Below are 22042 nucleotides of genomic sequence, written 5' to 3'. Positions count from 1 at the left end.
ACAAGGTCTCGGCTAGGCTGTGGTGACATACCTTTAATCCCAGCACTTGGGAGGTAGGGCAGATCTCTGAGTTTAAGGCCAGCCTGGTCTACAGAGTGAGTTCCAAGACAGAACTACGCAGAGAAACCCTGTCCCCCCCCCAAATATATCTATATATTTATATCTGATATATATATAATACAATACTATATATATATATGTCTGCAAGAGCAGGTGCCTGGGGAAGCCAGTCCAGAGTCCAATACTTTGGAGATAGAATTCCAGGTATGAACCACCTGACTAGAAATGAACCCAAGTCCTCTAGAAGAACAGCAAGTGCTCTTATCCACTGAGCTATCTCTCCAGTCCTCTCCCAGACTCTTGGTCTTAGCTTTTAGCAATGTTCTTTCTTGGACTCACAAGTGTTCCCCACCACCACGTTTTCATGTATTCATTTACCTGGGGAGAAGGTGAGACACACCCCTCAGAGCATATGTGGAGCTCAGAGAACTCCTTGCCAGTTCTCTCCTTCTACATGTGTCCAGGGATCAAGCTCAGGTTTCCAGGTTTGGCAGTAAGTACCTTTATTGCTGAGCCATCTTGCCAGCCCCACACAGTGAGGGATAACAACAGTTCCATTTCCTAAGGAGGCTCCAAGTCCACCAAACACCAACCCCTTAGAGGTACCTGTTCTGTCTCACTGGTGGTTTCCATTTTTAGTGGAATATACAGGAAGACACAGACACAGGAAGGATCAGTGGCTCAGCTGTCTATCTTCCTCACCCCGATCATTACTTGTTCTGTGAGCTTTTATCTGCTTTTATAAAATTTGCCTCGAGTTTCCAGGCTTTTTCCTCTTTTAAATTTTTACTTTTTAACTGTGTATGTGTTGAGGGAGGGTTAGGCAGGTGAGTGCATTACCAGATCCTTTGCAGTTGGAGTAAAGGGTGTCTGTAAACCAACATGGGTGTGGGTACCAAACTTGGATCTTTTGAGGCAAGAACAGTTTTTGCTCTCAACCACTGAGCCATCTCTCCAGCCTTTCCTTCTCTTCTCTAGAGAAAGCTTATCTTTGTCTACCTCTTTGTATACTCTCAAGTCTCTTTTCTTGGGAAGAGTCTCTAGAAGTGACCAATGGGCTCCATGAGTCTGCGTAGGGAAGCACCAAACATACCAGTGATTCTCTTAATAGTTTAATGTTATATTTGCAGCATAAATAAGGCACAGTATATGTCAGGGTAAAGGATGGAGGGAGAAGGCGAGGCTGGGTGATAACTGCTAAATGGAATGGGGGAAGGAAGAAGGGATGGTTACGGGAAAGAGCTGAAAGCCCCTGCCTCAGCCCTGCCCCAGGAGATTGTGAGAGCCTGCTCACAGGGGTCATGCTGAATTGGGTGGGGGTAAAGGACAGAAGACACATTTGTAACAAAACAGCCCAGAGCACTGTATCCTCCCACCTGTTGGAGTCTACCCCTGGAGCCTGGGGAGATCCAGACTGGGTTGAGTTCCTTGAGGTTGGAGAGGTATTGCTACATGTCAAAAGGATATAGGAGAACAGATATATTCATAGATACACATGGCTTTTTTTCAACATATACTCTATCAGGATGTAGGAGGCTCCACTGTGGGGGTGGAGGCTATTCTTCCTGCAAGAGATGTGTATGCACAGGGAAGAAATGGACAACTATGGCTCCTGCTGATCTGTGGTTTGTTTGTTTTGAGACAGGGTCTCATTGCATAGCTATGATTGGCTGTGAACTCCTATGTAGACTAGGCTGGTCTTGAACACAGAGATCTGCCTGTCTCTGCTTCCCTCACAAGTGCTGGGATCACAGGTGTGTGCCACCAGTCCTGGCCTTCCTGCTGGTTAATGCCACCAAGAATGGAAGGAAATTAGAGTAAGTCCTGCCCAAACCAATTCAGGCAGACGTTTCAGAGCTAAGATGAAGGAAGAAGGAAAACCAGCCTGGAGCTTGAGATGGTGATGCTGTTTTAATGGAGGTGGAGGGAAGGACTGGGGGAAATAAAAACATCAGTTCTAAGGCAGAAAAGACATTTAAAGTAATCTGTGTCACCAGAGAGCTAAGATGCTCCCAGCCTGTCCTCTAGGGACTCTCAGACATTAGTGTGGACCAGCAGCAGAGACTGCTAATTAAAGGTCGCCTTCAGAGTGGCCAACTCAGGAGGCTGGGATGGCCAACAATGTGCATTTCTAACAAGCTCTCCAGGTGATGCTGCTGCTGCTGTTGCTCTTGGGCCATGTTCTGAGAAGCACTGCCCTAAGGTAAGGTTAGTTAACCTAGTGCTCACAGCCATTTAACAGCTAGAGCCTTATAAGAGCTGGCTGATAGCCTACTAGCTCAACACTAAAAAACAAAACAAAAACCAGAAAATACCTAGTAGCTGAAATAGACACTTGCATCTACAAGGAAATAAACTGCCTTGCTCTCACCAGCCATGTTCATTCTAGGGTAGGATTTTACCTCAAAGCAACAGTGTAGAAGGTGGGAATGTGGCCAGCAGGCACTGTACTTCCTGTGGGATCACCACTCTGGTGGAGTAGGGGATCTGTCTATGCATATGCAGGTATATAGACAGAAACAGAATTTGTAAGGATATCTAGCTGGATTGGAGTGGGGAAGGGTCTTCTGATAGGCCTTAGGATCCTCATTTGTCCTGTCCCACCACACTTCCCACCCTGGCCACACATGTCTAAAGAAAGTAGAAAGCGTATCAACAAAGGCTTATGCGACACAGCTGCAAGATGAGTCCAAACAGACCACCATTTTCTTTTCAAAACAACATCCTTCTTTTTGGTAGGTACAATAGATAATAATGGAAATGTGTTCTGAGGATGGGAAGAAAGCTATGGAAGGGCACACTGGGGAGAATGATCTCAGGAGTTAGCACCTTTGGTGGTTCAGGCTGTTTAAAGTACAGTTATCTCTCAGGATGATGGTGCTGGAGAGCAGGTTCCTGAGGTGGGAGAGGGAAGGCAGGCAGCAAGGCAAGGTTCACCAGCACAGCTCCCTTCAGTATGTGGTCTGGTATTTACAGCCATGGACAGGAGTGAAGGACGGAGGTGGGCAGATGAGGCCAGATGAGGCGTATTCAGCCGACAGGAAGGGAGTGAAGAAGCTGTGTCCTTTCCAGCTCTCCCTGGGTGTTGGGAGGCTTCCTAACCTTTGGAACTCTGAACATTCTGTGTTATATGAAGTGAGCACAGACCAGGCCTCTGACCACTCATGGGTCTACGACATCTCACTCTGAGCTCCTGCTCCTTTCTGATAGAGCTCTGAAAAAGGGCTCAGTTACATAAAACTAAAAACCAAAACCAGAGTTGGAAAAAGATGAGTTAAAACTGGAGGACATATCCATTCTGACTGATACACAAAACACCACAGAGGAAACACAAAGAACACAAGACAACAGTGGACTAGGACACACTACAAACCTCTCCTTAATGAAAACCAAAAGTACTGAGATGTCTAAGAAAGAATTCAGAGTCAATGTGAAAGTCTCAAATACACACGAGTGAACTAGGAAATATATACAAAGCCTCCAGGATGAACAAAACAGTGGGTAAGTTGGGGGAGAAAGTCAGACACATGGAGGGAGATTTTAGTGAGGGCATTCAAAAATGGAGAAGGAACAAGACAAAAATTAACATGAAAGAAACAACCTAATGAAAACTCTCACCAGATAGTGTCCCCAAGAGATAAGATCATGCAGTTTTGCAGTGGAGCACAAAGTTGGGTCAATAATATATATATACATACACACACACAGAGGGAGAGAGAGAAGTTATAGAACATGACCAGTATTTTCAAGAAGCCTAGGATATATTTTAAAGACCAATCAAACCTCAGAACCCACTGGGGAGAAGGAGGACCTGAGATTAAATTCAAAAGGAATTAGCCAAATTATTTAATGAAATTATACCACAAAATTTCCTAGACCTAGAGACAGGAACTGAAATCCAAACACAAGAGGCATATAGAACTCCAAATAGACATGACCAGAGACCCCTCCATGACACATCATAGTCAGTTGTCAAGAAGGGTTTATTGACACCCTCTATGGTATCTGGTTCTGGTTCAGGCAAGTCTAGAAGGCGAAGGTTGGGGCTGTGACTACTGGCAGCAATAATGTAGGTAGTGGTGATCCTGACTGTAAGAGAAGCTTCTGCATGAGCACCTGCTCTGCTTTCTTAGAGGGAAGCTGAGAACCAACTACCAAGGCATCTGGGTTGTCCTAACTGTTGCTCAGTCCGTGCTGCTCTCCTGTGAAGCTTCTGGGCTCTGGTGCTGCCCTGCATCAGTCAGGTACTGAGTTCCTGCTACGAAAACAGACTCCAGAGAAGCAGACAAAGAACCTCCACATATACTAGACATGCAACCCAGGACAGATGGGTAGGTTACACCGACTCAAACACCTGACTGATGGAGGAAGAAAAATAGCCAAGAGTCTATTAAGGCCCCTTGAGAGCTAAAAGCTCAGTCATGCTTTAGTGTAAGGTTGCTACTGGGAAGTCAAGACAATTAGAAAGAGAGAGAGACAGAGAGAGAGAGAGAGAGAGAGAGAGAAGGAAAGAGAAAGAAAGGAAGAAAGAAACAAACAATTCATAAGCAGGAAAGAAAAAAAAAATCCCAGGAAGCAGCCTTTTAAAGAAGTCCTGAGCTCAAACTATGGCTGTGAGTTTCTAATGCCAAGTGAAACCCCTGGAGATGGTAACCTGCCCTCAACCATCTGCTGTGACATTTGCTAGCCTTGTCACCTCAGAGGCTGTTCCTGCTAAGCCCCTGTGGTAGAAGACTATAAAACCAGCTCCTAGTTTTTACTGGGTGTGGCCTGTTCAGCACTGATGTTAAAGAGCAGGAGGGAAATTTACATAAAACATACAAACATGTCACAGGATGGGCTCACTAGTCTAAACTCTGAGCAAACAATCATATAAGCTACATTTCCTCATTCCTCCATGACAGTCAATTTTGGAAGACCAAAAAGGAAGCAAGCAGTTACTCTGCTTAGTTAAGATGAAGCTAGAAAAGAGGACTTGGCTGGAGCAGATGGCAGAAGGTGGTTCTAGGACAACGGGGAGGATTCTCTACTCAAGAGCTATTAAAGCTGACCTATCTATCCACAGGCCTCTGGCTCTGGAGAGTCTGCATAGCTCAGAGCCAAGGAAAGATGAGGAAGAGGAGAGGTGTATTTTTTCTCTCTTTAACCCATAAAGTAAGGGCAGCCAACAGCCATAGACAGCAATCTCACAGACAGGCCATAACCTGAGTACTCTGCTTGGATAGAGAAGTGTATACTCCCCTCTCCAGTCAGTCTTATACTCAGAAGCACCCACGACCTCAACCATGATGCTTCAGAGCCTTGGAGCCCGTACCATGGACAAGTTCAATGAAATTTCAGGACTAGAGACACCTGGTGGGTAGGCTAAGAGCCAGGTGAGAAAAAGGGAAGGTGGTTGAGAGATGGCTGGACACTGGTGGGTACAAGACAAACCTTAGAAAAGAGGGGAGGCTGAGAGCTATAGGAGGGACAGAGAATGGAAGCAGCTTCTGTCTGACAACTCCTAGGAGTGCTGAGCTTAAAGTAGTGAGAGTGGGAACAGGCAGTGATGTGGACAGGGATGCAAAGTGGAGAGGCAGGAGCACAGATGACCAAAGATGACAATATGTAGACTTTGGCCAGTAAACTCTTGTAAAACATAAAAGAATCAGTTAATCCAGTAACCTGATGGAACACGTTTTAAATTACACTGTTCCTGTCTGCCCTGATGATTAGAACTGGAGGGTAGGAAAGAGATAGGGAAGCCCAGATAGATCCCTGGCTCTCTCCCTTTTCATTGCCACTAACAATAAGGCCACAAGATGAGGTTCCCAAGGCATAGTGGGGAAGTAGGAAAGACCCCACCACTAGACTAAGAAAAGTCAAGAGACGAAATGAGGTACCAATGGATTTGGAAATGAAAAATGATTCAAACTCTCAGAGTTCTGGTTTTTTTTGTTTGTTTGTGTTTGTTTGTGGTAGCAGATAGGAAGAAAGCACATGGAAGAGGTGGAAACACTGCTACCTCATACATTAAATGTATTACATTCTCAACAAGTGAATGTTTCACTGCAGTTTAGGAAGGGGAAAGAGACAAATAAGCAGCTATTAGGAGACAAAGTCCTGAGTGCATGGGGTGGCTGGGGATGGGTCAGCAAGTAACACGCCATCAAATCTCGTCTCCCTCTGGCAGGAAGTGGCATGCTAGTAAGAAATAAGAAGGTAACAGCCACAGCTCAATGGGAGGAGAGGACACTGAGAAACCCCAAACCTACAAGTGCAAGGGTTAGTGTTAAGAGACAGGCACACATGCATCAGGGCCAGGGATGATTGCTCAGACCATATGGAAAGGCCTTTGGCTGTAGGTATATAAGAAACCCTACCCTTGGGGGATGATCTATGTAGCTTTGGGGCCAGAAGCCCCTAGTACAGGTGTTAATTGTACATGATCATGTGGCTAAAGAGAAAAGCCCCACATCTGTCCATACTCACAACACACAATTTCTCCCTCTCCATACTGCCAATTCCAAGGCAGACAGGAGGGTAAGTTGATCTCTCTCTTGGCTCAGGCGGGCGAGCTCTGGCTGGGGACCTCTCCATCATGGGAGGCATCATCTGCCCGCAGACTGCGACTGTGGGGTCATGATCACGTGTGACTGTATGGGCATGCTCAGTTCTGTCCTTTGGCTGGCCATCTGTGTGAGGACTGAGGTGGCCACAGCTTCAGCTGCAGATCGAACACTAAGGCCATTACTAGGGGCTGTCGCAGAACTGTGCTGAATCACTGGGGCTGGAGAACCCGTTGGCTCTGAGCTTTCCTTGGGACTTTCTGCCAGGAAGGAGGAGAAACAGAGAGCAAGTCATTAGAAAATAGGCAGAGGCACAGAAAGGACTCTTCTTTGTCATAATCAAAAATAATACAAAGGAAAATTAATCTCATCTTTATTTTAAACTCTCCAGAATCCTGACCTCAAGTCATGAATGGTCTTAAAAAATAATAAGTTCTGACACAAAACATAAGATCCAAGCCAAAAGCCAGGCACAGCATCACATTTAATACACTGTGATGGTAAAGGCTCTCCTATGGCTTGTATTTACATTCTAGGTGGTAAAAGCCCTTTTCTAACATTTGTTCTAAATTATTACCATAGTGAAAGCCACTTGTTTCCTCCAAGACAAACTTAAAGGGTATGATCATTGGCTCCAGAAATCAACAATGACGATTGGAAGTAAGGATAGACTAAAGATAATTCAGAATTATCTAAAATTATCTTTGAGCCTGTTCTGTTCGTAGAATAAAATGAATTTCTTTTCCATTTCTTTACATTTGTGTGTGTGTGTGTGTATGGTCACACACATGCCAAGGCATGCATGTGGAGACCAGATGACAACTTTCAGGACTCTGTTCTCACAGATCAAACTCAGGTCATCAGCTAGGCATCAAGTACCTTTACTAAGCCATCTTACCATTTGCAAAAGCAATTTAAAAGATTTCTTAATATGCTCTTATTAATTTTGAAAGGAATTAAACCATTCGATTTTAAAGAATGTTCCTTTAGCATGTAGCTGGCATTATATGTAACTCCATTAAATACCAAGTTACAATCAAATGACACTATAAGTAGCCAAGATTCAGAAAACACATACAAACATATACACATATAAAGTCTGTCAGAGTCTTCTATCAATTAGCCATGTACTGATTATATAAAATGTTTATGATAGGCTATACCATTCTAAATAAAGTGACAAAAACATTCACTGACATTTACAGAACATCTCAGGTGCACACAAAGGTAATGGTAGCTGGTCACGTTTTATTAAATGTTAGTCTCTATAGCGGTTTCAACAGAGATGTATAAAATTAGGGAAGGTTTCCAATAAGTGTATTGCTTTGTTTTGTCTTTTTGTGATGGTATTTCATGTAGCACAAGCTGGTCTCAAATTCTCAATCTTGCCTCTGCCTCTCAAGAGCTCTAATTACACTTGAGTGTATCATTCTGTCTGGGCTTGTGTCGACCTCTTGATGAATGTCTGGGTCGTCTTTCAAATGGGCTCAAGGGAATTCAACACTGCTTCCTCAGCAAACACCGTCTTGTCACCTGTGCTTTCAGAGTACATACTTACTCCACAGACACTTACTGAGCATCATTTACATGTGAGGACTCTGGGGTACACAGCAGAAGCTCCTAGTCCAGGGGCCCCTGACTGATGTAACTGTCCTTTCTCATTCACAGGTTCACAATGACTCAATGAATCTCTGAGAGGTAGAGACGGTGTCTTACATCAAGTACCTATATAATGTGGTTGTCACAAAGTAGTAACTGAGTAGAAAACTATATATTGACTGCATACTGAAGAACTCAGTCCTTACCCTCTTTAGCCCATCAACAGGATCTAAGATAATTGATGTGGGTGCACTGCCTTACTTTTGCTTGTGCATCCCTGGTGTCTCTAGAAGAGTATCAGATCCTTCATACTGCACCTGTTTGCACCATCTGATTGGCAAAGCTGAGGTTCTTATTTATTACCAAGACTGGGTGTAAATGTTCCTAATACTTCTCCATCTCATTCCAATGACAATGCTCCCATCCAACCACATTGTCAGTATTTGAGGCAGGTCTCATGATGTATTCTGTCAATCCCAGAATTCATGATGTAGATCAGGCTGGCCTTGAACTTGCAGTAATCCTCCCACTTCTGCTACTTGAATGCTGGGATGCCAGGTGTGGACACCAGGCCTGATCCTTCCCTCTCTTTTTGTTTGAATTTTTGAGACAAGGTCTCTCATGATTCAAGGCTTGAATTCATAAACCTCTTGTCTCAGCCTTCTGGATGCTGGGACTGTATTCTTGTAGCACTATTTTCAGTTATATTGTTATTGTTATTATTATTTTAAGATTTATGCTGGGTTTGATTGCACATGCTTTTAGTTCCAGCACTTTGAGACAGAACCAAGCATATCTCTATGAGTCAAGGCCAGCCTGATCTACATAGACAGTTCCAGGGCAGCCAAAGCTACATGTACATCCATGAACCATGAATATGCTTGGTGTCTGAGACAGCCAAGAGAGGATCTCAGATCACTTAGAACTGAAGTTATAGATAGTTATGAGTGCTGGAAACTGAACACAGGTCTTCCGTAAGAGCAGTAAATGCTCTTACCCCTGAGCCATTTCTCTGTACCCCAGCTGTATTATTTTCTGCTTTTACATTTACCACAAACCACATATTTCACCTTTTTTTTTTTTTTTAAATTTGTCTTACATACTAAAATACAAGCTCTCAAGGACAGGGATCTCATCTAATGTTTGGTTCCTGTAATACCCAGTATGTGCCTGGCAAAGAACAGCAACTCAGTCAGTACTTGCTTAACAAATCAACACACCTGGAAGTATACATTAACATTTAAATAAATAATTTAATAAAGATTTTTAATGTTTTTCTCAGAATCTTTGAGAAATATTTTATATCTCTGAAATGATAAAGGCAACTGGTGAAAAAAGTACTTGCTATACCTAGTATTTTAATTATCCATAACAAATTTTTCACTGTAGTATGTATTTTGTAACATGATTAATGCTGAGCACAATTCTATAGAAATCTCTGATTACAAACTGAAACCAAGACTGAGCTAACATTAGAAAGAAGAAGTCTGTCCTCAAGTCCCAAGTTTTCAGTTTCTAAGCACCATCAACTGTTCATCTTTTCTCTAGGCCAAGACTGTATTTGGCATTAAAAGATCTCTACCTTGGGCTGGAGAGATGGCTAAGTGGTTAAGAACACCGACTGCTCTTCCAGAGGTTCTGAGTTCAATTCCCAGCAACCACATGGTGGTTCACAATCATCTGTAATGGGATCCGATCTGATGCCCTTTTCTGGTGTATCTGATGACAGCTACAGTGTATTCTTTTACATACATTAAATCAATCAATCAATCAATTAATCAATCACTCTTTAAAAAACAAGATCTCTACCACTTTCTTACTGTTTGGCTTTGGTAAGTGATTTATCTGAGTAGTTTTCTCACTTACAAATGGAATGGTTATTTCATGGGAGAACTGTGAAAATGGTAGAGTACTTAAATAAAACAGATCCAAAAAGTACTGCTGCTACTTCTCTCTCTCTCTCTCTCTCTCTCTCTCTCTCTCTCTCTCTCTCTCTCTCTCTCTCTCTCTGTGTGTGTGTGTGTGTGTGTATCTGATGCACCAGAAAGATTATGAACAGCTAAGATAAGACACTCAATACTTGTGATTTACCAACTGACTGATTTTGCTTAGGTTATGAATCACTCACCTAGGTAGCCTTGAGTCTTTTTCTGTAGTGCAGTGACTGGGCAGTCTTTATGAGCTAACAGTAGCTGTTTCAACTGAGCCACCTCATTGCGTAGTAATGTGACTTCATTCTAAAGGGGGAGAAAAGTAAAGAATATTAAGAAAGCTCATTAAAATAAAGAAGCAATTGGGGTGTGGTGGTGCATGCCTTTAATTCTAATTGCTCCACAAATTGAGTTGGGCTGTTGCACAGAGAAACAAACCCTTGCCCTGAAAAACCAAAACCAAAAACTCATCTTTTACTCTTGGACTGCTAATGGCTGTTGGTTATATCAAAACACTGCAGCAAACATTCAAATGAACTTATTAGAATTTTTCTTGCTATCTATAGCAAACTATTTTAATATTAACTTTAGAATTATTCTAATGTTGAGCATGGACAGAATGCTGTCTAGACTTTCCTTCCCAAGTTGGGACATGATCTGGCAAATCTTCTCAGGGCTAGGCCACAGTCATGAAGTCAGTGACAGAAACTGCCTCTACAATGGAAAGTAAGGACTCATAACAAGAAAAGAGAAATGATTGTTATCTGGGATAAATCTGATTATTCTTGAACTAATCATATGAGGTTCTTTGACCAAGAAGAAAGTATGCTTCTATAAATCTGTTTTTGTTGTTTGTTTCTTTAGACAATGTCTCATTTTGTAACCTGGCCTGGAGTTCCCTTTGTGGACCAGGATGGCTTGGAACTCACAGAGAGCCAGTCACCTGCCTCTGCCTTCCAAGTGCTGGGATTATAGGAATGAATGAGCAAGCCTGGCCCCAGAAATCTGTTTAGTAGAACCACTTAATCCAGTGCATGTGATGTTTACTGGAGCACTACTGTTCTGATGAACAACTGCAGCAGTGTTAGTGTCCACTGATCCACAGAACCTAGCACACTCAGAACGTAGAAATGTACAGCAGTTTAACAGATCCTTTATCTCCTTCATTGGGTTTCCATGAGATACTGTTACATCATTCATCTTTAAACCAACTCACATTCTTTCCAATTCTACTACAAAACTAGAAATAAAAACTACTCAGAAATATGGGAGTCTGGCTGTTTATACCCTATTTATCTACAGGGAAGATAATGGGACTGTTACTGGAAGGTAAATTAAGGAACTTTGTTTTCATCCCATATGTGTATTTGAGATAAAAGAAATTTATTCACCTAGTACCTCTTTAGTGAAATGTTTTAATAATCAGAAAAGTGAAGTTGCTGTGGATGTGAACAAGATACACTATATACAGGTATGAAATTGTCAAGAATAAAAAAAATTATTTTGTATGTGTGTGTGTGTGTGTGTGTGTGTGTGTGTGTGTGTGTGTGTGTATCTGTAAATCAAAGGACAAGTTGTGGGATCTGAAAATTAAATTCAGGTCATCAGACTTGGTGGTAAGCATTTTTTTCACTGAACCATCAGTAATGACCCCTTTTAAAATATACTTTATTTATTGTGGGTTTACTATATATTATGTGTATATGTATGTGAGTGGGACATGCATGCCATACTGAGCACATGCAGATGTCAAAGGATAACTTCTCTCCTTCCGCCATGTGGATCCCAAGGGTAGAACTCAGGTTGTCAGGCTTGATGGCAGGTGACTTTACCTACTGAACCATCTTACTGACCCATAAAAGATACTTTCAAAACAAAACAGAACAGAAGGGAAAATAATATTCAAGAGAACACTTGGATTATAATTGTTCTGTTTGTGCTTATGCTTGTTTTCCTGCTTTTTTCTTAACCTACTGTGGTGCTTTGGATGAAAATGGCCTCCATAGGCTTATAGAGAGTGGCACTATTAAAAGGTGTGGCCTCATTGGAGGGACTGTGTCCCTGAGGGCAGGCTTTGAGGTTTCAGAAGCTCAAGCCAGGTCCAGTGGCCCACTGTCTTCTGCTGCCTGCCTACCCTTCCAGATGTAGAACTCCCAGCCCCTTCTCCAAGCATCATGTTTGCCTGTGTGGTGCCTTACTTCCCACCTTGACGATTATGGACTAAACCTCTGAAACCTGTAAGCTAGCCCCAGTTAAATGTTTTTCTTTATTACAGTTGCTATAGTCTTAATCCCAGCACTCAGGGGGCAGAGGTAGGCAGATCTCTGTAAGTTCAAGGCCAACCTTCAACCTTGTCTACAGAGTAAATTCTAGGACAACCAGGGCTATACAATGAAACCCTGTCTCAAAAACCAAAAGGAAAAACAAGTGTTGCTGTGGTCATGGTGTCTCTTCTCTTCATAGCAATAGAAACCTTAACTAAGACACCAAAATAACTAAAGTAAACACATTTAAATACAGTTTTTTTATTTTATATTCACTGGTGTTTTGCCTGCATATATGTCTGTGAGAAGGTGTCAGATTTTGGAGTTACAGACAGTTGTGGACTGCCATGTGGGTGCTGGGAATTGAACCTAGGCCCACTGGAAGAACATTTAGTACTCTTAACCACGGAGCCCTCTCTTCAGCCCGAGTAAACACAATTTTCATTAGGTGTTCCCTAATTCCAGTCAGGTTCTGTTGATGATTTGAGAGAGCATACCCTTGGGTGCTGAAGCTGATTTCCTTCATCCAGATGGGTCTCTGCCTCTACTCTTGCCTTTTCCCTAGTCTTCCAACTTGTGAGCATTCTGTCTGAGTTACATTCCACATCTGAAATGGATCTTGTGCTAGTGACAGATCTGGAAGGAGACTCTATTATGGGACTCCCTCCACTTCTGGATCTAGCCTAATTAAAGAATGCCCATCCTCTGTTCTGCTGCTGCACTGTTCAGCCTCACTCACCATACTCCACATTTTCTGACAGTCACCCAATACCACTCACACTCAGCTGAATGTTCTGAGAAGTAAGTTCTTCTGCCTTCTTTTCCAGGGAGGACACCCACAGTTTCCGCTTTTGGCGGCATCGGGAGGCAGCAGCTCTGTTCCGTTCTAAAAACCGCTGCCGCCGCTCATCTGGATCTTCATCCACTGTGCGCCGCCGCCGTCCCCCAGTGCTAGGGGTGGGCTGAGCTGGAGAGACCTGTTGCCCAGGAAAGAAGAATACTTGTGATGGTTTGGCCCAGAGAATGGCACTATTAGGAGGTGTGGCCCTGTTGGAGTAGGTGTGTCACTGTGGGCACGGGCTTTTAAGACCCTCATCCTAGCTGCCTGAAAGACAGTCTTCCACTAACAGCCTTCAGATGAAGATGTAGAACTCTCATCTCATGTTCTGCCTGCATCATGCTTGCCTGGATGCTGCCCTGCTCCCACCATCTTGATCATAATGGACTGAACCTGTAAGCCAGCCCAATTAAATGTTGCACTTTATAAGACTTGCCTTGGTCATGGTGTCTGTTCACAGCAGTAAAACCCTAGCTAAGACAATACTTTTTTCTTTTTCTTTTGACTTTGAATAGTTTTTGTTAAATAGCCCAGGGAGACCCTGAATTTTGGTCCTTCTGCTTAGGCATCTGCATAGGCACAAACTTTGAACTTTGTCATTTGGCAGAATAGAGAAGTACTTGATGGGAAAACCATTCCCTCCCAACCTCCAATCAAACCCGAGTTAGGTAGATTAGTACGGTCTGGAATCACAGGAAGACCTGGAATCACACCAAGTCCTATGTCTGTTAGCTTCTTACCCTGCCTGCCATCTCTTCTCAACCTTCCCAGTACCACATACAGATAAGATACACTTTTTTGCTTGAAACTGGTTATTTCTGAGACGCAGAAATGAAAGTAGGACTACATGAGGGTTTCTGGGGAACCGAACCTTGGTTTGAACTACAATCTACTCTTGTTGGTTGACACATGGCCTTACACAGTCTATGTTGACCCCCACCATGGACAACCTTGAATTCCTGTTCTTCCTGTCTCTATCTCCCAAATGCTGGGGCTTTTTGTATTGCTGTTCTTCCTGTCTTATGCTAAACAGCTTGGGTTACAGGCCTGTGCCACAGGGCCCAACAACTTGATCTCTTTCCTTCTCTTCCACTCCTTTCCTTCTTAGATACAGTTTCTTTCTTTTTTAAAGTTTAGATTTATTTACTAGTGTTTTGCTCGGATGCACATATGTGTACCATGTGTATGATTGGTGCCCAGAGGTCAGAAGTGGGAGTCAAATCAACTGGAACTGAAGTTAAAGATGGTTATGAACCACTATGTAGGTGCTGGGAACTGAACTAAAGTCCTTTGCAAGAGCATAAGTGGCTCTTGATTGCTGAGCCATCTCTCTAGCCTCCTGAAACAGCATCTTATTCTGTAGCCTAGTTTAAAATTTGTATCTCAAACTCCTGAGCATGGGAATTACAGCTGTGCAATGTCACACCTAGTGCTTTTGTTTCTTTACAGTAGGGAGTCTTGTAGGCAAGGAAATCAGAATTAAGGGAGAATGACAGGGGAGCTATTTGCTATTATTTCTCCATCAGTCAAATGAGCCAATTCAAACTAGATTAAAGTATACATGATGGCGGGTTTATTGAAAAACCATTCTCAGGTGGGAAGAGTTCACCGGTCCCAAGGAATGAGACCAGGGAAGTCACTATGGGGAGAGGGGATTGGGGAGAGAAAGAAAAAGAAGAAGATGATGGTGGTGCAGGGTCATTTGGATTACATAACAAAGAGCCTCTGGGGAAAGGGAAGCCCAGCCATTGGACTGGAAAGTTCAGAGTTGGGGGTGGTAGTGACTGAGGAATGCTGGAAGAACCTGGAGGCCAGGTTTATTCTAGTATTAAAGTAGGCATCTCAGTCTCTTCTCTCAGGTCTGAAACCCAGCACTACTAAGGAGACAGAAATAAAAAAGTTTGAGAATCATCAATTTGGATAGGTAACATGTACACACAATCACATACTATATCAGGTTTCAGAAAAGGAAAAATGCCTTTTTTCATTTAACTATCAGTGAGACATGAACTACTACATGGAGATATGAGTATTAAACTCAGAATTTCCTGCATGCCCAGGAAGGCTCTACCATCTATTTCCCTCCCCCCACCCCCAGACAGGGTCTCTACATAGCTCTGGCTTTCCTGGAACTTTCTATGTAGACCAGGCTAGCCTTCACAGAGATCTACCTGACTTTGCCTCTCCAGTGGTAAAGTGTGCCCCACCATGCCTATTCATTTATTCATTCTCATTCTCTGTCTCCTGTTTTGTTTGAGATAAGGTCTCATACAGACGAGGATGGCTTCAAACTCAAAACATAGCTGAGGATGATCTTGAACACCTGACCCCCTTGTATCAACTTCTCAGGTACTGAGATTCTAGGTGTGTACACCTGGTTTTATTATTGTTATTTACAATCAGTAATTAACTACCCTCAACAAAGCCTCTACTTTGTTATTTGTAAATAGAGAATATCCTGTTTATTTACAAACACAGTACAGTGTGTGCTTGTTCAAAGACAGTGTCTTGCTATGTCACACAAGCTGGCCCTTAACTCCTAGTCCTCCTGCCTCAACCTAGCACACACACAGATGTGCAGGTCTATACCACCTACTTTACCTTAATTTGGTCTTTCAAAAACAGTCTTGCTATGTAGTCCTAGTTCCACCTAAACTTGAGGTAATCCTCCTGCTTCAGCCTTCATCTCTTCCTTCCCCCTTCTTTCTTGTTTTTTTGAAACAGGCCTTTTCTTTGTAATAGAGCCCTAGATGTCCTGGAACTTGCTCTATAGACAAGGCTGGCATTGAACTCACTGAAATTCATCTGCCTCTGAGTGCTGAGATTAAACTACCATGTCCGCTGTCTTTGTTTTTTTTTTGTTTGTTTTTTTTTTTTTTTTTTAAAAGCTCTATTTGAAATCTTTTGCACTAAAACACTTTGGACTATTTTCCCACTCTATCATTTGGCACGTATACAGAGAAGGTATGTCCACTTCATGACAGTGGCCAAAGTCAATCAAATGCAGAAGGGTCAACCCTCCTGGGGACAAAATGAATATAAAACAATGCCAAAAAGTACATTCTTTTTTAAAGTAAAAATTGTACATTATTATTACTGTATATAAGTGCACATGTGTATGCTGTGGTGTGTTTAGAGGCCAGAGTAGTAGTTTGTAGAGTCAGTTCTCTCCTTCTGCCTATGTGAGTCAGAAAATGTACCTCAAGTTATCAGACATGGTGGTAGGCATCTCGCTGGCCCCTAAAATATTATTATTATTATTTTAATATAGAATAGAGTTTATTCAGGGCATGAGGAGGGGAGTTGAGAAGGTAGTAGAAACAGAGAAAGGCAGAGAGTAAAGGAATACAGGTTGGCCATGAGCACACGGAGAGAAGGGGGAAAGGGAATGGGGAAAGTGGAGAAGGGGCTGGAGGACAGGGCGAGAGCCAAGAAGGCAAAAGCCTAAATTATTTCTTAATTTGAATATCTTTATTAGTATTTTCCCAGTGCTACTACTCAGCTGCATAAAGATAAGTAGAAGCTAAAACAAAACAAAAAAGGCGCTAACCTTTAACATCAGCACTCAGGAGGCAGAGGCAGCAGATTTATGTGAGTTTGAGCCAGCCTGTTTCAAAAACCAACAAAAGGAAATCTACTTTAGGCAATATTGAACTTTGTTCTCCAGTTGTATCAGTAATTAAGACACAATCTTATTTATTTATCTAGTCTAGTATTATCTCTTGAAAGAAAAAAGAAATTAGGGAATTTCTAACTCATTTAATGAACTAAAGATCTATCCTGCTTGGATTCTAGTATAAAGAGCCTTTCTTCAGGAAATCCAGCTGGGCGTGGCACATGCCTTTAACCTCAGGAGGGCCATGAGTTTGAGATCTTTCCCTCAAAATATTCCAAACCAAAAACAAATGAGAAAAGCTATGACAAAAAGAAAGCAAAGAACTCAGTAATGACTGACAAGGGCACCGCATCCTTTCTTCAAGAGGAAAACCACCCAGCTTAGGCAGATCACTGTGTCCAGAACTGCTGGCTTGGGGAGTGAGTGGTTCAGAAGGGCTAGAAGCTGTAGCTTCTATGAAGACACACAAATGAAAGCTCACGCTGCTGGCAAAGGTTTGAGGCAGCATATGGCCATGAAAACGTCTGGGCATGTGATGGTGGCTGATGAAACAGGTGGTGACTACAGTAAAACAGAGACAAGGCAATGAATGTAATTCTAGAAACCAATCTCAGGTCGCTGTCACCTGTCCAGTGAAGACAATTATGAGAACTGGAGCTATTCAGTTCCCGAAGAATTATATTAAAATGGAGACCTTGTTGAGAAAAAATTAGGTAAATAAATGGGACCTCCTTTGGCTTAAAAACTTTTAATTTTCATTTCTCTGTGAAGAAAAGGGACTAGTGGACTGGTAATTGTGTTAAGTATTTTCTTACTTTTTAATGAGCCATCTATTTTACTACCATAACAATATATTTTATTAATATACTTCAAAATTTATTTATTTAGGTATATAGGTGTTTTGTGTGCATGTACTTTGCACATCAGAAGAAGTTATGGGATCCCATGGGACTACAGTTATAGACAGTAGTGAGCTGTCATGCTGGGAACTGAACCTAGGTCCTCTGGAAGAACAGCTCTTAACTGCTGAGCCATCTCTCCAGTCTCAGTATCAATATATTCTTTTTTTTTTTTAAAGATTTATTTATTTATTTATTTAATGTATGATTACTAGAAGAGAGCATCAGTTTACATTATTGATGGTTATGAGCCACCGTGTGGTTGCTGTGAATTGAACTCAGGACCTCTGAAATTCAATTCAGATCTCAAGAGCAATCTGAACTGCTGAGTCATCTCTCTAGTCCCTGATATATTCTTATAAAGGGTCTTATGCCATAAAATCTAATTAGATGACTGATAACTTTTTTGTTACAACTTAACAGATAACCAGGAGATACAGAGGCCTCTTCTGCAATAGCTCTGCATAATTCAAGCTGTTTGTGTTTATGTCTAACATGAAGGTAGATAGATAATGAATAGTTAGTTTTGCTGTAGTCAATATATCAAAATAGCTGGTTATCCAGAAAGCTAAATTAATTCTTTCTCATCTCAGATTCTTGAAAAACAATATAAAGAATACGGGCACTGCACCTAGAGTGCTCATCCAAGGGCATGACTGACCTGTGGCTGGGCAGGGGAAGGGGCATCCGGGTGTTGGATGAGGATCTGGTTCTGCTCTGGACGGGCCGTCACCATGGTGCTTGCAGTGCCCACCACCATTCCACAGCCTCCATTGACTGAAGAAACTTGGTGGGTCAGCGTGGCTTTTAGTCTCTATGTGGAAATATTATTTAAGAAGGCAAGAGTTAGGTTCTGTCAAGGATAGGAAGGATGAACTTATATTGTATTACTGATCTTATAGTTAAAATTCTTGCCCCAATTTTTTTTCTTGACAGAGAAACTAAAAAAAAAAAAAAAAAAAAAAAAAAAAAAAAGACAGGGAGAGAAAAGTGCCCACCTGGATCCCTAAAATGCTGACTCTTGTTCCCTGGCTATTATTCCGGGCACAGCTGGGGACTGGGGCTTGTGGAAGCAATAGGTCCCACATGAAAGCTCTCTCCTGGAGCCTGGCCAGATGCTAGTTACACAGCTATTCACCACTTGGCCAGCTCCCCTGCCCACTCACCCCTCCATCTGTTATCCTGGAACTGAAATGGCAAGTGTTCTGTTCCAAACAATCTGTGCTGCTTCTTCCTGTGCCATGGCCTGTGCCAGGCTGTCAGTGGGGGGAAGACTTAGGGACCAGGCTGTCAGTGGGGGGAAGACTTAGGGACCAGGCTGTCAGTGGGGAGGAGACCTAGCGACCAAGCTATCAGGTGGGGAGGGGACTTAGGGACCAGGCTGTCAGATGGGGAGGAGACTTAGGAATCAGCATCTTTTCCAATCCCACAGGAGAATATTTTTAGCTATGCAAACCTCAGAAGGTTCCTTTTCTCAGTTAACTTGAAAAATCTATACTGATACTACTTCTTTTAAAAGGCCAACATTCAGAAGTACTCCAGGCTAGGATGTACTCACCATTTTGGCTTCTGACGGCATAGGGTGGCCAGAGGGAGAAATGGAGCCACTGTTGTTAACTGGTGGGCCAGGAATACCAGGAATGTTGGGCACCATGGACACAGGTCTGGCCAGCTATATCAAGAGAAGGACCAAAACCAGGAGACATGGTAGTATTGGTTTTCCCCAAATGAAGTGTTTTTGAGACTGGCATGTCATGGGCTGTTCTGTGTAACCTGCTCACAGAACATGCAGGGACAGCCTGGGAAATATCTTTCCTAAGGAGTGTCACAGAGTAAGGAACCTCATTCTTCAGTCCTTTTCTGTGGGAAAGACTGAGGGTATATGTTCAGGAAAGAGGTGAGCAGTGCAGGAGAAGCTATGGGCTGAGTGAAGTCAACCAGTCAGTAGGTTGGCAAGATCGACGCCTTGACTAGAAGCCAACTGTCCAGATGAATCTCTGTCTAGTGCTTCATAGTGTTGTACTGGCAGAGGTTAGTGAAGAGTTTGGGCACACTGCCACACACAACTAATCCAGTCCAGGCCCACATATCCCTTGGGGTCCTGTGGTTATGATCATTCAGGTGGAAGGGAGAAATCAGTGTGCTGGTAGGTTTGGCGGCCCCAACTACAAAGCTCACCGAAATAACAGAAGGCATCTGTACTGAAGGCCCTGGCAACATTGGCATGGTCTGTCCATTAGCAAGATGCATGACGAGAGGGAGGGAGCCAGTAGGAGATCTGCAAGAGAAAGGAAATGAAATACCACAGTATATTTTTAAAAGGCGTATTTATTTATTTTATGTATATGAGTATATACAAAACACTGTCTTCAGGCACACCACAAGAGGGCATCATATCCCATTACAAATGGCTGTGAGCCACTGTGTGCTTGCTGTGAATTGAACTCGGGACCTCAGTGCTCTTAACTGCCATCTCTCCAGCCCCCAAATATCACAGCCTTGACCCTGTGCCTACTGGTCTTCCTACAAAGACTTCCTTTTACGGTCTTCTCACTGGGACGATATAGAGCAGCACTATAAAACCCTGACATCCCTGTGAGCATGGAAAAACAGATGATGAGAAGTGACAGTCTGTTCTCTAGGGATTAAACAAATGTGCTTTAAAACACATCAGGCAAGCCCGAGTCTGCCTGCCTTAGCCTGCAAAGCCTCGGTGGCTTTCTGGTGCAGGGGACGAACAGGGCCTTGGACCTACTGGGAAAGTGATCTCCTGAGCTACATTTCTAGCCCCATTGTTTAGCAAAACCTTTATAACTTTCAAATTAATTGAATTCAATAGCTGTGAACTATTAGGATTTTATTTTAACTAATAGTATTCTATTAGGAATCTGGGATGATCAAACATCTCCACCAGTAAATAAAATGGTTTCTTTTAGGAAATAATTTCAACAACTCATTTTCTTGGGTATGTAAGAATAAATCCCTGGAGCCAGCTTCAATATCAATCCCAAAACTCAGGAGGCAGAAGCAAGACAATGAGAATTTGCGGCCAGCCTTGAAGTCCTAGAAAGACCATGTCTCAAAACAGTAAGTCTGAGAACAACAACAAGTTTCCATTTTTATCAAATAATTTCAAAATGTAGAAAAAGATTCAGAAGGGCTGAATAGATGGTTCTCCTTATATATTGTAGAAGATCAGTTCAGTTTATGGCACCCACATTGGCCAGCTCACAAGTCCAGCTCCCAGGCATCTGACAATGCTTCTGGCCTCTGAGGGCACCTGTACTTATGTGTACACCCACAACAAGTCACACCCATACCTAGTTTTAAAAGATAATAAAAACAAATACTAAAAAAGGGGAAGTTGGGATTTCCCTGTTTCCTCTACTCTCTGTACTTACCCTAGTTGCCTGTTGGATGGTGGAGCCTGTGTGATGACAGAGGTTGGGGAAGGAAGAGTTGGATGAAGTGGATCATAACCTAAGTGGAGAGGCAGGGAGCCAGGACGTATGATGGTAGGTGTAGGGGTAGAGATCACAACAGGTTTTGTGGCAACTTCCTAAAGAGAGAAGACAGTAAACCACAGAACATTTTAAGAACCGTGTATAGGTAAATGCGAGGTAATTTTATTGAAAGAGCATTACAAGTAATTGTGACCCAATTCTATCACAATCATGCACCCATACCTCACCCATTCAGCAGGAATGATGACTTAAGAACATGTCAGAGATGACGGCTATACTTGAGAGGACAACTGGAAAATCATTTGAAGTCTTTGGAGCTATGCTATACCATGGAACACTGCAGTAGTATGTGAAGTCTAGGGATTCTCTACGCTTGATAGAATGTTCTAGGACCTTCAACTGAGAAAGATGAAGGTATGCTATGGTGGGACAATCAGTGTTTCCAATAGACTTCATTAAACAAGGTTGATAGAAACTTAAACAGCTCTCAGATTAAAATAAAACTCATACTTCTTACTGTTAACTAGCTAGCATAGCAGGCACTTGGTGGCCGCACAGTCCTTGAAAACATCTTTAGACACTGTGCAGGACTTAACTGTCTATAGAAAGGGGAGGGAGGGAGATAGCTAATGATTACGGAGAAGGTAGCTTTGAGAACTTAACAAGTCAAATTTGAAGTCAAGCGAGACAATGTTCTATCCTCCTTCTCCCTCTCGTGGTACTCAGTGTTGAACCCACAGTCTTACACAGGACAGGCAGGTTGTGATGGTTTGAATAGGTCTGGTCCCATAGATTCATGCTTCAAGCTTGGCCATAGGGAGTG

The 22042-nt window shown here is 42.6% G+C and overlaps 1 protein-coding gene across 2 annotated transcripts in view; it reads right to left on the bottom strand.

Moving 5' to 3' along the window:
- Nucleotides 1-37: 37 nt before the first annotated feature.
- LOC308437768 (cyclic AMP-dependent transcription factor ATF-7) overlaps nt 38-22042 on the bottom strand; it is an 85397-nt gene continuing 63392 nt past the window's right edge. For both annotated transcript variants that reach the window (XM_080938922.1, XM_080938921.1), the window contains exons 6-12: nt 21157-21314; nt 19934-20033; nt 19314-19427; nt 18417-18569; nt 13182-13379; nt 10336-10444; nt 38-6868 (exon numbers count right to left, since the gene is read on the bottom strand). In XM_080938922.1, coding sequence (XP_080795048.1) covers nt 6651-6868; nt 10336-10444; nt 13182-13379; nt 18417-18569; nt 19314-19427; nt 19934-20033; nt 21157-21314 — 1050 coding nt within the window. In that variant the 3' untranslated portion in view covers nt 38-6650. The remainder of the gene's footprint in view (nt 6869-10335; nt 10445-13181; nt 13380-18416; nt 18570-19313; nt 19428-19933; nt 20034-21156; nt 21315-22042) is intronic.

The sequence above is a fragment of the Micromys minutus genome (assembly GCF_963924665.1).
Source record: "Micromys minutus genome assembly, chromosome: 27".
Lineage (NCBI taxonomy): Eukaryota > Metazoa > Chordata > Mammalia > Rodentia > Muridae > Micromys > Micromys minutus.
This window is presented reverse-complemented; position numbering and strand designations above follow the sequence as displayed.